The following is a 16,845-nucleotide window of genomic DNA, read 5'->3' on the forward strand; positions in this document are numbered from 1 at the left end:
TATCCATGTGGTTGTCTGGAAGATCGTGATGTGAGACTAGATATCGTCTTAGATTTTGGATATCGTAATATCGTGATATGGCATAAGTGTTGTCTTTTCCTGGTTTTAAAGACTGCATTACAGTAAAGTTATGTCATTTTCTGAACTTCCCAGACTGTTGTAACTGTTCTATTATTTGCCTTTACCCACTTAGTCATTATATCAATATTCAATACAGTGGCGCTGCTCAGCTGGCGACTCGCAGATCGCTATCTAATCTAATATCCACATTACTGATGATTATTTATCAAAATCTCATTGTGTAAATATTTTGTGAAATCACCAATAGTCAACACTACAATATCATTGCAGTATCGATATCGAGGTATTTGGTTAAAAATATTGTGATATTTGATTTTCTCCATATCGCCCAGCCCTAGAATGGGTCACATGTGAAGGTAAAACAAACAACACAAAAAAGCATTTTGCTGTTACAGATACCAGCTGAACCTGTTTGCCAGGATGTGTTTGGACCGCCAGTACCTGGCAATCAATAAGATCTCTGGCCAGCTGGATGTGGACCTGATCTTGCGATGCATGTCAGATGAAGACCTGCCCTATGATCTGCGGGCCTCCTTCTGCCGCATGATGCTGCACATGCATGTGGATCGTGATCCTCAGGAGCAGGTTACACCTGTGAAATACGCTCGACTCTGGTCTGAGATCCCCTCTGAGATCGCAATTGACGAGTCAGTACATGGACAAATGTAATGGAATGTTCGTTGTATATTATGTTCTATGTTGTAGATTCATTTGTGCGTTTTTGTTGTTGTCTTGCAGTTATGACAATGATGGAACATCTAAAGATGAAATTAAGGAGCGATTCTGTCTGACTATGGAGTTTGTTGAGAACTACCTGAGAGACGTGGTGTGTCAGAGCTTCCCTTTTGCAGATAAAGAGAAGAACAAGCTCACCTTTGAGGTCAGTCCGGCAAATTTTTGACATCTAACCACACTCAAGTCATAGTAGTCACGTTTTGATGGCAAACCCCGCAAACCTATTTACTACTGTATCTTCCATGTTTAGGTGGTGAATCTGGCCAGGAACCTGATATATTTTGGCTTCTACAACTTCAGTGACCTGCTGAGACTAACCAAGATCCTGCTGGCTATTTTAGACTGTGTCCATGTGAACACAGTTTTTCCTTTCAACAAGCTGGACAAAGAAGATGAGAGTAAAGGTGTGAACACCATGGTTGGTCAGTGGAGGACCAAATATCTCATGGACATGAAGTTGATGTCTGTATATGTGCATGTGTGTGCTTGTTTCCAGGAAGTAATGTGATGAGGTCCATTCATGGCGTAGGAGAGCTGATGTCTCAAGTGGTCCTGAGAGGAGGGGGCTTCCTCCCCACGGCTTCAAACACCAGATCCAATGGAGACACAGTCAAGACCCAGACTGAACCTGAGAAACAGGACATACTGGTCATGGACACCAAGCTCAAGATCATTGAGATCCTGCAGGTAAAGGACCTGCAATAATACATGTACACGTATACCGTACAACAGATACTGTACACATACATCCTCTAAAAATATTCACATGAAACTTCACACAAAACTTTCTGTCTTGCCCTGTAGTTCATCTTGAATGTCCGCCTGGACTACAGGATCTCCTGTCTGCTGTCTATATTTAAGAGGGAGTTTGATGAGAGTAACTCCCAGAGTGAATTATCTGTAACTGGAGCAGTGGAAGGACCGAACAACATGCCAGGTCAGGGTAACATTCATGGCTGCATTTTACAAAAAAAGTGGGGCCAATGAAATTGACTTTATTGGTCGCAAATATCTTTTTTTTATTGCAGGGGCTTTGGACTTTGAGCACATAGAAGAGCAGGCAGAGGGGATATTTGGTGGAAGGTAATCCCAGTTTAAATCAAGGAAAAGTCACAAAATACATGAAAGAGGGTGTGTTTCTATTTGAGTGTGTGTTCTGTTTGTGTCTAGTGAAGAGAACACCCCATTGGACCTGGACGATCATGGTGGCCGTACCTTCTTGAGGGTCCTTCTCCACTTAACCATGCATGAATATCCTCCTCTGGTGTCCAGAGCCCTCCACTTGCTCTTTAGGCACTTCAGCCAAAGGCAGGACGTCTTGCAGGCTTTTAAGCAGGTACTGTATACAGCTTACAGCTGCAGCTAACAACTGAACCAATGGAAGTCATACCACTTTAACTCAAGTTTGTTGTGCATTTGATTCTTTTTACCGGTTTGACACATGCAAGCACACAAACACAAATGCATTTACAGTAACATGTGAATGTTGGATCAACATCATCTTCCATTCTTCTGCTCTGTACTGTATGTTGGGACAGGTCCAGCTGCTGGTCACCAGCCAAGATGTGGAAAATTATAAGCAAATAAAGTCAGACCTGGACCAGCTGCGCTCTATCGTAGAGAAGTCTGAGCTCTGGGTGTACAAGAGGCAGGGGCCAGACGAGGGCATGGATGCAGGAGAGGGGCTCTCCACTGAGCCAGAACATAAAAAGGTGCACTATATTGTAACAGTTGAAACAGTGAAAAGCCAGTTGCTACTAAGTGTCTTTACTAAAGGAGGCATTTTTCTCTGATGCATGGTCTCTGGTGTACCTTGTAGGGTGATTCAGGGGGTGCAGACAAACCAAAGAAAGCTGAAAGCACCAGCAGTTACAACTACAGGGTGGTAAAGGAGGTAACTCTCTCACTTCTAAGTTAACAAGTTCTTACCTGCCTATGTTGCAAATGTTGTGGCAAAGCCCCAGAGACCTTTTTTACATACCTCACCCCCTCACATTTTCTTTCCTTCTTTATCAGATCCTGCTGCGGCTCAGCAGGCTGTGTGTCCAAGAAGGTCTGTCAGGTAGGAAGAGCAAGAAACAGCAACAGAGGCTGCTGAGGAACATGGGGGCTCATGCTGTCGTCCTTGAGCTCCTCCAGATCCCTTACGAGAAGGTATCAATCAATCACTTTTAGTGAAATGTTCAGTGGCATACTTTTTGTGCGTGTGTCAAAGTGGACAAACCTTCACATTGGCCATTTTCCCCTCCCCAGGGAGAAGATTTGCGAATGCAGGATATCATGAAGCTAGCTCACCAGTTTCTACAGAATTTCTGTGCAGGAAACCAGCAGAACCAAGCCCTGCTGCACAAGCACATCAATCTTTTCCTCAACCCAGGGGTGAGCAGTCCTGCCAGACGACACACTAAAAGATACCCACAGTGTTACTATGCAACCTAAATTCTTTTCTTCCTTCTTTTGTTCAGATTTTAGAAGCTATTACCATGCAGCACATCTTCATGAACAACTTCCAGCTGTGCAGTGAGATCAATGAGCGTGTTGTTCAGCACTTTGTCCACTGCATCGAAACACACGGCCGCAACGTCCAGTACCTCAAGTTCCTTCAGACTATCGTCAAAGCAGAGAATAAATTCATCAAAAAGTGTCAGGACATCGTCATGGCAGAGGTCATGCCTTGTTTCCACCTTTCTAATGTTTGAATTATGCTACACTCGCTTGTGTGTATGTCCTGATGTGTATATTTGTTTCTTCCTACAGCTGGTGAATGCTGGCGAAGATGTTCTGGTCTTCTATAATGACCGCGCCTCCTTCCAGACACTGGTCCAGATGATGCGATCAGAGCGAGACCGCATGGATGAGAACAGTCCTCTGATGTACCACATACACTTGGTGGAGCTCTTGGCTGTCTGCACTGAGGGCAAGAATGTCTACACAGAGATCAAGTGTAACTCCCTGTTACCACTGGATGACATAGTGCGGGTGGTGATCCATGAGGACTGCATCCCTGAGGTGAGATAAGCCTCAGACTGAGCCATGCTGAGGATTTTACAGCAACCGTACTTGTAAACAATAAGCCAGTTATGGAGCAGACTCAGGCAGCACTCTGTAAATACTAGTCTCGCTTTGCCAGACCCTCCTCCACAGCGCTGCGGAGGAGGAGGGTCTGGCTAGTCCACACAACTATTCCGGGATGGGAGAAAAACGTGCTCTGGTTTATTTCTTTTAAACCAATCACAGTGGGCGGCGCTAAGCATCGGACAGAGCCACAGTGCCACTGCAAAACAGCCTCGGGAACGAACTTGTTTTGGTGGATTATGTGTACGTTCAAAAGTTGTTTTAGTCGTGCAACAGGAAACTCAGATTTGAAAAGATAGTCTAGCTAGCTGTCGCGATTTACCCTGCAGAGATCTGAGGAGCAGTTAACCGTAGTCCTCATAAATCGACAGAGTTTAAAATTCCAACACAATGAAGGCAGAAGGTAACGGACTTTCCGTTGGCAACAGAGCAATCCTGGAAGTGGAATGTCGTGGAAGGCAAAGGCTTACAGAACAATTCTCATTGCATCTAAATCCCATGCTTTTTAAGTATTCTGTGACTAGTGTTTAAGGTTTTGTGCATCAATGTTGAATTGTGTTTCTCCCCTAGTAATATTTTGTTGTATTTGACTGTCAACCATCCTTGACTGGCACCACAAGTTTATATTAACCCTAATCATAATCATAATCTTTCAGGTGAAGATCGCCTATATCAACTTCCTGAACCACTGCTATGTGGACACTGAGGTGGAAATGAAGGAGATCTACACCTCTAACCACATGTGGAAACTCTTTGAGAACTTCCTGGTTGACATTTGTAGAGTAAGAAACACCGAAAGGCTCTATGGCAACTTTGTCACTTCACTTAGAAAATGAGGATTGTTAAAATACAAGCAATTGTGTTGATGATTTGGTGCTTACAGGTGTGCAACAATACAAGCGACCGTAAGCATGCAGACATCATTCTAGAGCGGTATGTGACGGAGACGGTCATGAGCATCGTAACGACTTTCTTCAGCTCGCCTTTCTCTGACCAGACCACCAGCCTGCAGGTATGCACCCACCCACTGTCTTAAAAGTTAGGAAACACTATGCAAGAAAAAAAGCAGTCAAGCTGAAAAGCATATACGGTAGCTTTTAAAGTGCTGAGTGAATGTGAAAACTAATCCAATGTCAATCCAAAAGAAAATATTTATTATTTTCTGTTATTTGATTAAAGCAGGTTTGATCAACAGCCACTGTGGGCATGTTGACAAAAAACAGGTGTAATGTAAACCTGTTGCTATAAACTTTCCTTGACTCATACAGTATGTCTGGAATGTCCAGTGCACTTTCTTTTTAAAAGGTCATCTTTCTGGACCATACCCCTACCATTAAGCTGTTGAGATCATCTGAGACCCATTATGCAAGAGCCAGACTTTTAGATTACAACCCAACCATCCGCTGCAGTGGTCCTTAATTGGTCACATCAGTGCTTCGGTGGAGTTTCTCAGAATTTCTTTCTTCTGATTAACATCATTGCGAGTCGTGAAAGAGAATGAATGTTCCCTTTCTCGTCCCGTTCATTTGTGTTAATCAGAGCAATGTTAGTCATGGTCCTTTAGAGCTAATCAGACATAACAAAGTTAAGACCAGTTAGTCGGGATTGTGATTGCTGGCATCCTGTTCCCCTTTTTACCAGCAAACTGTTATAATTTCATAGAAATAATCTTTTATTCACAAAATATATATTTTCAGTGCTCCTATTAATAACTTTGTGACCAGTCAAATAATCACACTTTCTGTCAACTCTGATGCAATCACAAAAGAAACATTTTGGGACTATCATCTCACACTGTTAACAAACAAGGTCATGTTATAAATGTGTCATTTACAAATTCAAGCTTTGCATTATAGAGCAATTAACATGTCTCCAGCAATGACAGCTGGTTTTGAAATGTATAGTAATGTATTTGGAAGTATGTCTGTGATGCAGCTGTGCTGTTTTACATCTTCACTGATTGTATCCTTTACTGCAGGCTTCTCTGTTGGGGAAAATATTGAAGGTATTTGTTCAATTCAGTGGGGAAAACACAAAGTTGGGTGTTTAAGATAGAAAGAGAAAAGTCTCCACCTTGTTATTTATATATGTGTGAGTATTCTGAGAGGGAACTGATTTTGACTGGGTGATAGTTTTGGGGATTGATGGGTCTCCTGTAAAAGTAAGAGTGTGTGTGTGTGTGTGTTTGTGTGTGTGTGTGGTGTGTGTGGGTGTGTGTGGGTGTGTGTGGGTGTGTGTGGGTGTGTGTGTGTGTGTGTTATTAAAAGGCTATGGTCCAGCTTGTTGGTGCTGTACTGTAGATGACAGATGGGTAATTTAAATGTTGTTGAGGGACTTCTTCCTTTCTTTAAAGACTAGAGCAGTTAGTCCAGTAACACTTAGATAAATATGATAATCTACAGCCTTTTTTCCAACATCTTCTTCTCAGACCAGGCAGCCAGTCTTTGTGCAGCTGTTGCAGGCAGTATTCAGGGTCTACCATTGTAACTGGTTGGTCCCAGTCCAGAAGGGCTCCGTTGAGAACTGTATCAAGGTGCTTTCTGACGTCGGTAAGAACAAGATCCTCACGTCAGCGCCTGTCTCACAAGACCTTACTTTTAAAGTCTAAATCAGTCCATCATGTGCAGTTGGTTAAAGAGTTACTGGAGTTGATTTATCTTCACACACTGCTTGTGTGCGTCTCTATGTGTACCCACCAGCCAAAGGCAGAGCAATAGCCATCCCTGTGGACCTGGACAACCAGGTGAACAACCTGTTTGTGAAATCCAACAACATTGTCCAGAAGACAGCCATGAGCTGGAGACTTTCTGCTCGCAACGCTGCACGCAGAGACTCTGTGGTGACCGCTTCACGGGACTACAGGAACATCATCGAGAGGCTGCAGGTACATTATTTGTGAGCATTTTTCCGCTTACTTATGTGTGTGAAATCGTTTAGGCAGTAAGGATGTTTATTTGTCTGGGCGGTAGGACATTGTGTCAGCTCTTGAGGACCGTCTGCGCCCGTTGGTCCAGGCTGAGTTGTCTGTTCTGGTGGACGTCCTGCATCGGCCCGAGCTGCTCTTCCCCGAAAACACAGACTCGCGCAAGAAGTGTGAGAGCGGAGGTTTTATATGCAAGTAAGAACTGAAAATATCTTTTTCAGCTAAATATATTAAATTGGCGTAAAAGTATGTGTATTCATTATAAATGAGACAAACTAATGTACTGTACATGTGCAGGCTGATCAAACATACCAAGCAGCTGCTAGAGGAAAATGAGGAAAGACTCTGCATCAAAGTTCTTCAAACTCTGCGAGAGATGATGACAAAAGACCGTGGTTATGGAGAGAAGGTAGGAGAAGCTGCAAGGCACAGACCTGATGGGGCGATGTACCTCATGAGTATGGTATGACTGTGCATATATTGTTTATTGTACTGTATATGTATGGAGTTATATTCCTATCTTTAATCAAGAGCGCATTCTTTCAATTTGAGAGCATTTCTCACTGATATTACGTTCAGATTTTGTAATAATTTCCCTCAAAACCTTGCTCTCACACTCAAATAGTCACTGCTCGCGCTTGGATTTGCTCTGCTTGTGCTCAAAGTTTGTGCTCGCGCTTGGATTTGCTCTGCTTGTGCTCAAAGTTTGTGCTCGCGCTTGGATTTGCTCTGCTTGCACTCAAACTTTCTGCTTGGACTCAGATATGTTGTTGTTTGGACAGATTTCCTGCTCTCAGCTTTGAACCTTCTCCTCGCACTCAGGCTGATTCTGCTCACTTGCAAAGTTTCTGCTCTCGGATTTCTCCTGCGCTTGGATTTTTTGTGTGTTATAACCCTATCAAAAGTCAACAACCAATAGAATGCCAGCTGTAGTGTTGACCAATGAAATGATCCCAACCCCGTTGAGGGTGCGTTCACTTTACTTTAGAACGTGTGTTGAGGGCGGCTGCACTGTAACCTGACTGTAACCAAGTTTATATATCTCCGCGCCGTTTATAGCTTTATTATAAGTATATGTCAACAATGTGCACAGAATGGTCGACGCACTTTCACCTGCACCCGTCAGGAAACGGGAGAAAGCTTTGAAGTGGGACGTATGAAGTTATGTCCACAACTACGAGGGTGAGTAACATAACTTAAGCACCTAGCTAGCTAGCTAGCATATGGCGCTAGCATATAGCCTAGCTTGATGTCCAGAAACAAATATATGTTCTTTATTGTATAGCTAGCTAGATTGAACCATACATGACGGACAGTGTGTGTATATGTGATGACCCTACTTTGTATTTTTTCCTCGTTTGGTTAACCATGTTCCTGGGATTTGGCTAATTTCATGTTAGAGCCAGTAGTAAAACATAAACTGTAATATAACTGAAAGAACACAAGAAACTGGATTGTTTGTGTCAGTTTTGCATCACTGTTGTTTGTTGTTCATCAGAATTTAGTCTTCATTCCTTCATATAACATTAGTTTGAAAATAGATTCATAGCAATCTGTATAAAACGTAATGTTAAGTTCAATTTTATCACTATAATAAAAACAGATCTAGAAATGATATGGTTTCTTATTTGCTCCTTAAATAGCAGTTATTTGTTTAATTGATACAAAGCAAACTGAACTGAAAAAACAAGTATTTTGTTTTACTTTCTTTTCATCCAGGTGGGGCTGAGGGGTTTGACCCCTGTTGATCTGTGTGTCATATCACCAACCCATGATAGCTAGAATTCACCCTGCTACTCCAGATCTACCTGCTGTATGTCTGGCTACAGACTACAACCATCTGCTCCAGATCTACCTACTGTACGGCTGGCTACAGACTACAACCATCTGCTCCTGATCTACCTGCTGTATGTCTGGCTACAGACTACAACCATCTGCTCCAGATCTACCTACTGTACGGCTTGCTACAGACTACAACCATCTGCTCCAGATCTACCTACTGTATGACTGGCTACAGACTACAACCATCTGCAAGTTTTGTTTGTAGTGAACATCATCAACAGCTGCACTTAAAGTCTCTTGGGTTCATATGGGACTTGGTTGTTCTCCATACTGCATCAAACACTGTATTATTTTTTGTGTTATATTAGTACAGACAACAGTAAGTATCATTACTTAATCACAGTATATATTATTCTGGTGTACACTGTTGACTTGACTCCATGCTATTGACTATACTTTAGCTTGCCACCTCAAAACTTTACCTTAATTGCTCTTGTATAGTTAATTTATCTTCTACTAGTTGTACATACCTCCTATTTAATTGAATTATTCTTAATTTGTGTTGCCATACCTGAATCATCCCTCTTGTGAACACTAGGCCTATCTTATCTTTATTCATAACCCTGCTCACAAACTCACCTGAACCTGGGTCATCTGTTTGCCAATATCAATGTTCCTGCTACAGTAAATCCTATAGGCACATTGTACTGCTTCACCGTAGTATGAACCATACACTTTTAAGGTTTTGTGTCAAATATTGTGCAATTTGTTATGAATTACTCATTGTTTTGACAAGGTAAATTAAAGCTATTTACCAAGTGTCAGCTCTGGTAAATTTAATTGTACTGTTTTTTTTTATAAATGTTATGGAACATGAAAAACAATTTGCCTTGATCAGGGTTTTAATTTGTTGCAAATGTGAACATGGTTTTAATAATCTGTATCTTATTGCTCTGAAAAACTACAATGATTTAAGAAATAGCAGTGATACTTATCAACATTTATTGAATTGATTGAATATATGGACAGACATTACAGGCACCTATTCATGTCAACAGAGAAAACAATAATTTGTTCTCTCTTTTATCACTTTGATTATACGCTGATGGTGCAGAGAAGGGTGAAGTCCTTGTAGATCTCTGGCACTTTGAGGACAGACCGATCCAGGAACTCTCCACTGTTGTCTTTGTATAGTATGCTCCTATTAAAGACAGATTCATAGACATCAACACGTATTATATTAGGTGTACATAGCTTGCTTTAACATCATTACTATCTTACCTTACCTTCTCTGTTTGGTTTTGTGGACATCAGTAATTTTCTCTCCCAGGCCTGGTTGTGCACCCTGTGAATTTAAGCAAGAAACATAAGTGTATGTAACATGATTTTACTATTATATTATTATTATTTTTACAATTGCATTATTATCAGACTTGCCAACCTTCTTGGTTTGTGCTACTGCTGCCTGTCCTCTGCACACAGGTGAGTGATGTGCTGACTGGCACAGGTCCATGCACATAGTGCAGCTGTGATGCAGCTCAACGGGTACTTAAGTCACACCTGGAAGAAGAGAAACAAACCAACAAAATACTTGTTCTTTCTGCTGAGTTTGCTTTGTATTAATTAAAAAATTACATTTAAGTTGCAAATAAAGCACATCATCTCTAGATCTGTTTTATTAGTGGTGAAATTGTACTTAACAGACTGGGTCCGTGTACTTTTTCGTTCATTTGATTTTCATTTCATAAACAGGTATTAAAAACAAATGGTTATTTGATTTTCGTTTTAAATCATGGGGATCAGACCCTCTCGGTGCTGGGTCTAATATTCTAATATTAGCTGCTGCAGCTAGCTAGCAGCTAGCTACCAGCCCTGTGAGCTTGGTCCTTCGCTTCCCCCGGTGCTGACTGACTCTGGTCCGTCTGCAGAGCTGCGCGTAACCCGCTCTAGCTGACCTGGGAATCTACCGCGCTCGGATTTATTCATATTTTATTTACTTTGCAGTGATATGCTATGCACTGATGTCAGGCAGGCTTGCTGCTGCTTTTAGTCTGAGCCTGTGAGATAACTAAACTTCCTTTGAATATAACGCGTGCATATAAATAGACGGAATAAATAAAAGTCCCCGGAAATAAATATAAGTAAAACATATGTATTTAGGCTATTGAACTATAATGACTAATGCCTATATATGTATTGCCTCATTTATGTATTTCATGTTCCATTTCATAGCCATATTTATTATGTAAAGGGGGCAAAAATGGACGATCAGTCGCTCAGGAAGTTATAGACTACAGTTTCCCTCAACAGCAGCCGGGACATTCTAACGCTTAACGTGAAAAGCTTAACGCGGGTAACTTAATGTACCTAAACAATGATCAATCAGATATCAATCAGTTATCAGTCACATAACGTCCATAATAATTGGACTTTGGGTTAGATTTTTTGACAGTTTTCAGTGGTTATGAGGAGCAATATGAGAGAGAAATTTGGTAATCATTGATCATTGTTTAGGTACATTAATCCACCTCTATTTGTTTCTGGACATCAAGCTAGGCCATATGCTAGCTAGCTAGCTAGGTGCTTAAGTTATGTTACTCACCCTCGTAGTTGTGGACATAACTTCATACGTCCCACTTCAAAGCTTTCTCCGGTTTCCTGACCGGTGCAGGTGAAAGTGCGTGTCGACCATTCTGTGCACATTGTTGACATATACTTATAATAAAGCTATAAACGGCGCGGATATATAAACTTGGTTACAGTCAGGTTACAGTGCAGCGGCCCTCAACACACGTTCTAAAGTAAAGTGAACGCACCCTCAACGGGGTTGGGATCATTTCATTGGTCAACACTACAGCTGGCATTCTATTGGTTGTTGACTTTTGATAGGGTTATAACACACAAAAATCCAAGCGCGCGGGAGAACCGGAGCAGAAACTTTGCAAGTGAGCAGAATCAGCCTGAGTGCGAGGAGAAGGTTCAAAGCTGAGAGCAGGAAATCTGTCCAAACAACAACATATCTGAGTCCAAGCAGAAAGTTTGAGTGCAAGCAGAGCAAATCCAAGCGCGAGCACAAACTTTGAGCACAAGCAGAGCAAATCCAAGCGCGAGCACAAACTTTGAGCACAAGCAGAGCAAATCCAAGCGCGAGCAGTGACTATTTGAGTGTGAGAGCAAGGTTTTGAGGGAAATTATTACAAAATCTGAACGTAATATCAGTGAGAAATGCTCTCAAATTGAAAGAATGCGCTCTTGATTAAAGATAGGAATATAACTCCATATATATAATGCATAAATACAGTTTCAGAAAATATATAAAAAAGTTTGTCACTTGATTTTCTTTTTCCAAATGGATTTTGACACTGGTGCATACACATGTAGGATTTCTATTCAGAGAAAGATATTAACTTTGCAGGAACTATTGAAAGACCATTTGTGAGTGAAACTGAGTGAAAATTGAGTCTGCACACAGAAACAACAATATGATATGCAATGTTATATTTCATTTGATTATTATGTATCGATGTAGGTGTAGTTGTATATAATTTTACAGCATCACTGCATCACACACTTTTGACACACTAACCGCCAAGAGTACCCTTATTTTGAAGGGAATTGGCTTGTTCCCACTGTCACATTTACCTCTGCAGTCAGTAATAGGCAGGACTGGTCACTTACTTAGACATGGTTTTAGCAACACTTGCCACTGTATGACACTTCACTAATTCTGCTCACCGTGGCTAATACCCTTTCATAAATGCAATTTCTTCTGTGCTGCTGAAGATAAGTATCTCCACAGTCTTAACTCACGTAACTTACATGTCATGCTGTATCATTGACCTCTGCTTTAGCTTCCTCCTCCCTGCGTTGTTATCTAACCCCTTGAACCCTCTGTTCTCTTTCAGCTCAGGGCCTTTGATGATGAGATGGATATGCCTAAGGTTGTTTCACTTTTTCTTCTACTCATGCCCTTGTTTCCCTGAGCTGCTGTCTGTTATGTCTGTGTAACACTAGTAGTTGTTCTGTAACTGTCCTGTAGCAGCTGCTGTGGCTGTGTGTTGTAAGCAGCAGAGGCTTTAGCTCCAGCTGGTAACAACCAGTGGTAGGCTGATGCCTGCCATAAACTGCTGTGTAGATCAACTGAAAATGATGAGAGAGGTGGCAGGGTTGGCTCAGTGGGTAGAGCAGGTGCACATATACTGAGAGGTTTATGCCTCGACGCAGAGGTCCAGTGTTCGAATCCGACCTGTGGTGATTTCCTGCATGTCTTTCCCCTCTCTCTCACCTAGCTGTCCTGTAAAAATGAAAGGCGGAAAAGCCCCCAAAATTTTTTTTTTTAAATAATTTAAAAATAATTTTAAAAAATGATGAGAGAGATATGATTGCTGTGGCTGACTGCGTGTTGCTCAATAGAGTTGTGTTATTGCTGGCTTGGCAAATTGCCAGTGCTGCATTTATATGCTCTACTTTCTCCCAATGTAAGCACCATATCAAGTAAAAGTCATTTTGGGACATACTTACTGTATATTTTAACATCAATTCCAGTTAAAAGGCGGGGTTGGTAACTATTTCCATGTACACTTTTTTATATATTGTTTGAAATGATCTTTACTCCCCAACAGCAATAAATAACTTTTGGGCTCTGAAAAAGGAGCGAAAAGGTCTGTCATCTGTAGCTGCTGTAATCCTGTAAAAATGCCCACCAATCACTGCCTGTGGTCCGCTTGGAATGAACCTATAAAAATCCCTCCTTGCACCGCTGCGCATACTTTACCCCTCCCGTGTACGAGCCTGAGCTCAACGCGCATCATCGCCACATTGCTTACAGTAGTCATGTTTGTTTTAAAGTGCTCATATTATGTTCATCTTTAGGTTCGGAATTGAATTTAGAGGTTGTACCAGAAAAGGTTTACATGGTTTAATTTTCAAAAAACACCATATATTTGTTGTACTGCACATTGCTGCAGCTCATCCTTTCACCCTGTGTATTGAGCTCTCTGTTTTAGCTACAGAGTGAGGCATTGCACTTCTGTTCCATCTTTGTTGGGAGTCGCACATGTACAGTACCTAGGTAAGGACAACCAGCCAGTCAGAAGCAGAGTATGAGGGCGTGCCATGCTAGCACATTGGCGAGCATTATGACGTGTGTTACAAAGTAACGCACGTTTGTCTCTGAAGTAAAGGCTGGAATACAATAGAGCGGTTTAAAGCAGTTTGTGAACAGTGTTTTCTGTTGGAGATGGTAAGTCCTTTTGGGGTGGACTTTGGGCTATTTCACTTTGTAAACCTATAACGTGCACAAAAAAAGATATATAACACAATAAAGGTAAGGGGAAAAGCCAAAAAGCATAATATGAGCACTTTAAACATTCAGTATGTAAATACTAGTAGGTGTGTGCTTAGGTGAATGAGACATGAAGTACAATTGCGCTCCTTTCTCCGCTCTGCTCTGAAGCAGCGACCCAGAGGAGATGCTACTTTCAAATCTTGCTAGCTTTTCAACATTACCAACCCTGCCTTTAAATACTGATGTTTCATTTTATTTTTCACTTACAGTTTCACAGCATGAAAACAGATGTAAAGAGAAAAGTCATGAAGCTATATGCTAATAATAATTAGAAATAAATTAATTAAAGCTGCAAGCAGCATTGGACGTGCCCTCGCTCGTACGTCAGGGTTACTGGCGGACGCCGATCCACGCGACCCTGCATTTGCGCAACCGTCGGACACAGCGTGCACGGTGGAGTGTGCGATGTTTATGGATGGTGTATTGCAAAAGTTGTACCAAGTGTAGGGGGCGGGGCAAACCGTCATCAATGAAAAAGGAACTCTGCTGAGTTCAGTGATGCCTCACACAATGGTCTACATCAAATGGGTCATTAGTTATAAAAAGGGGCGTGGCTTTAGCATAGGGGGCGGGCCAAACTATGACCAATGACAAAGGAACTCTCTTCTGAGTTCAATTATACCTCAGACAATAGTCTACATCAAACGGGTCATTAGTTATGAAAAGGGGCATGGCTAAATCATAGGGGGCAGGTCAAACCATCACCAATCAAAAAGGAACTCTGCTGAGTTCAATGATACCTCACACAAGACTGTACATTAAACGGTTCAAAAGGCATAAAAGGGGGGCATGGCCTGAGTACATGGGCGTGCTTAAAGTATAGGGGGCGGCTCAGTGTCACATGTAGTCCACACATTAGTTTCATGTAAATCGGATGATGTTTGTCATATAAGGCTGATATCCTGTTGCCAGCGGGGGGCGCTATGACCAAAAGTCAATTTTAGTCTAGCGATGTCGTCAGGTCTAGACTCTTGTCAATCGCGAGAAATTTCGGGCAGATACGACAACGTACACTCAAGATACAACAACTTCTTCGTTCATCGATAAATGCTCAAAATGGCCGCCACACCACACCCACACCGTCTGACGAAAAGTTTTTCTTTTAATAACTTTTCATCTTCAAGGTGTTGGGATGGTACAGACCAAGTTTGAAGTCCATCGGATGAAATCTCTAGGAGGAGTTCATTAAAGTATAGCAATTTGACTTTTCAGCCTTCTTCCAGTTGCCACTAGGCAGCACTATGACTTCGAGCCAATATCGGCATGTAGATGTCCTCAGGGTTGGACTTTTGAATCCTGAAAGGTTTTGAGCCAATTGGACAATGTACACTCAAGTTACACCCACTTCCTGTTTCGATGGCGAAACGCACTAAATGGCCGCCCCGCCAAAGCCACGCTCTATGACAAAATTTTTCCTTTAAATAACTTTTCATCTTTAACGATTTAAGATGGCACAGACCAAATTTGAAGTTGATCTGATGAAATCTCTAGGAGGAGTTTGTTAAAGTACGACATGTGGAAATGGCCAAAATCGCACTAATTTTGAACTTTCAATTAAAAATGGTGGACTTCCTGTTGGGTTTAGGGTATGGCTCCAATGAATTTTTTTGTACGTATTGACATGCTACATATGTGTACCACGTTTTGTTAGTCTCCGCACTGCAGGGGCTCAATTCTTTTAACTTTGTAGGGGGCGCTAACGAGCCATTTTTGTGCGCCTATTCCCGAAACCCTTAAAATACGTACATTTTCACCAGGATTGATGCGACCGCCATTTTTGGTGAGTTTTTGAATATGTTAAGCCCCTCAAAAAGGCGATTCATTTGCCATGAAAATAATTCCTTTAGTTTCAATAGGGCCTTTGCCGCTGTCAGCGCTCGGGCCCTAATAATAACATGACCAAAATTAAACTAAAAGACTATAATGATAGCGGGCATTCCATATACAGTATCTTTCCAAGATTTCAGGGAAGACTGGCCATGTCTGGTTTTACGAAAAGGAAGTTGAAGATAGTAAATCCATAAAAGCCCCATCAGCCCTCTCTTTTTCTTTTCATCAAGGTGTTTTATTGCCTGTCAATGTTTAGCTTTTTGAAGGGTGTTTCCTCTGGATCTCCTTTAGTCTCCAATAGGGGGCACTGTGGCTGTGTGCACCCTGTGTATGTGTGTGTGTGATGAATATGAGGGCCTGTGGCAGTCATTGAGGCTGTGTCCTAGTTTTCCTTGTCTGAGAGCTGCACGATTCCTGGGCCCCTGCCAACTCTGGGCTGAGGTTGCATAACAACCAGGCTTTTTTTCTCTTCCTGGAACTCAGCCCCTCCGCTGATGTGACCTTCAGCAGTAATTGCCAATGAAAGTGTGGAGGAGCTGTTTCCCCACACTTTAATTGTTGTAACAATTAGCTCACAGCACAGTTGTGTGTGTGTGTGTGTGTGTGTGTGTGTGTGTGTGTGTGTGTGTGTGTGTGTGTGTGTGTGTTTTTTGTGTGTGTGTGTGTAAAATATTGGGACTGGGGGGGCGTTGTGAGAGAGAGCCCGAGATGATCCCTACACACACCTGTTAAATGTTGTATCTCCATCTGTCTACACATGAAAAGCAGCTCTGCTGTCATGTGCCAATCTTCTCCACTTTCCCCCCTCTTGGCCCCGCTAAATCATTGTGACACAATTCCTCAACTACTCCAAATACTCCCCGTTTCCACTCACACGCTTTCTCAAATGGATGCAAACCCACGCTGAGTAAACTTAATAAAGTTGGCTGTGAGTGATAGTGTAGGTGTGATATGAAAGTGCGTAGTTGGCTCTTGTGTCCTCTTTTGCCCTTTTGAGTAAAGCGGGATAGCATAGTAATGATTAAAATGGAACAGGGTGAATGTGTGAACTTGTTTAACAAGAAACTTAAAT

The 16,845-nt window shown here is 41.9% G+C and overlaps 1 protein-coding gene across 6 annotated transcripts in view; it reads left to right on the top strand.

Moving 5' to 3' along the window:
• Positions 1-16,845, top strand: part of LOC120557980 (inositol 1,4,5-trisphosphate receptor type 1) — an 83,852-nt gene that overhangs the window by 27,470 nt on the left and 39,537 nt on the right. For 3 of the 6 annotated variants that reach the window (XM_039798740.1, XM_039798741.1, XM_039798739.1), the window contains 21 exons: positions 477-728; positions 820-961; positions 1,067-1,220; positions 1,313-1,503; positions 1,621-1,753; positions 1,845-1,899; positions 1,987-2,152; positions 2,355-2,528; positions 2,636-2,710; positions 2,833-2,970; positions 3,070-3,195; positions 3,282-3,482; positions 3,574-3,825; positions 4,548-4,673; positions 4,775-4,903; positions 5,870-5,896; positions 6,320-6,440; positions 6,591-6,775; positions 6,861-7,009; positions 7,112-7,223; positions 12,502-12,537. In XM_039798740.1, coding sequence (XP_039654674.1) covers positions 477-728; positions 820-961; positions 1,067-1,220; positions 1,313-1,503; positions 1,621-1,753; positions 1,845-1,899; positions 1,987-2,152; positions 2,355-2,528; positions 2,636-2,710; positions 2,833-2,970; positions 3,070-3,195; positions 3,282-3,482; positions 3,574-3,825; positions 4,548-4,673; positions 4,775-4,903; positions 5,870-5,896; positions 6,320-6,440; positions 6,591-6,775; positions 6,861-7,009; positions 7,112-7,223; positions 12,502-12,537 — 2,944 coding nt within the window. The remainder of the gene's footprint in view (positions 1-476; positions 729-819; positions 962-1,066; positions 1,221-1,312; positions 1,504-1,620; positions 1,754-1,844; positions 1,900-1,986; positions 2,153-2,354; positions 2,529-2,635; positions 2,711-2,832; positions 2,971-3,069; positions 3,196-3,281; positions 3,483-3,573; positions 3,826-4,547; positions 4,674-4,774; positions 4,904-5,869; positions 5,897-6,319; positions 6,441-6,590; positions 6,776-6,860; positions 7,010-7,111; positions 7,224-12,501; positions 12,538-16,845) is intronic. The other 3 variants (XM_039798743.1, XM_039798742.1, XM_039798744.1) reach the window with 3 other exon arrangements.

The sequence above is a fragment of the Perca fluviatilis genome, chromosome 4 (assembly GCF_010015445.1).
Source record: "Perca fluviatilis chromosome 4, GENO_Pfluv_1.0, whole genome shotgun sequence".
Lineage (NCBI taxonomy): Eukaryota > Metazoa > Chordata > Actinopteri > Perciformes > Percidae > Perca > Perca fluviatilis.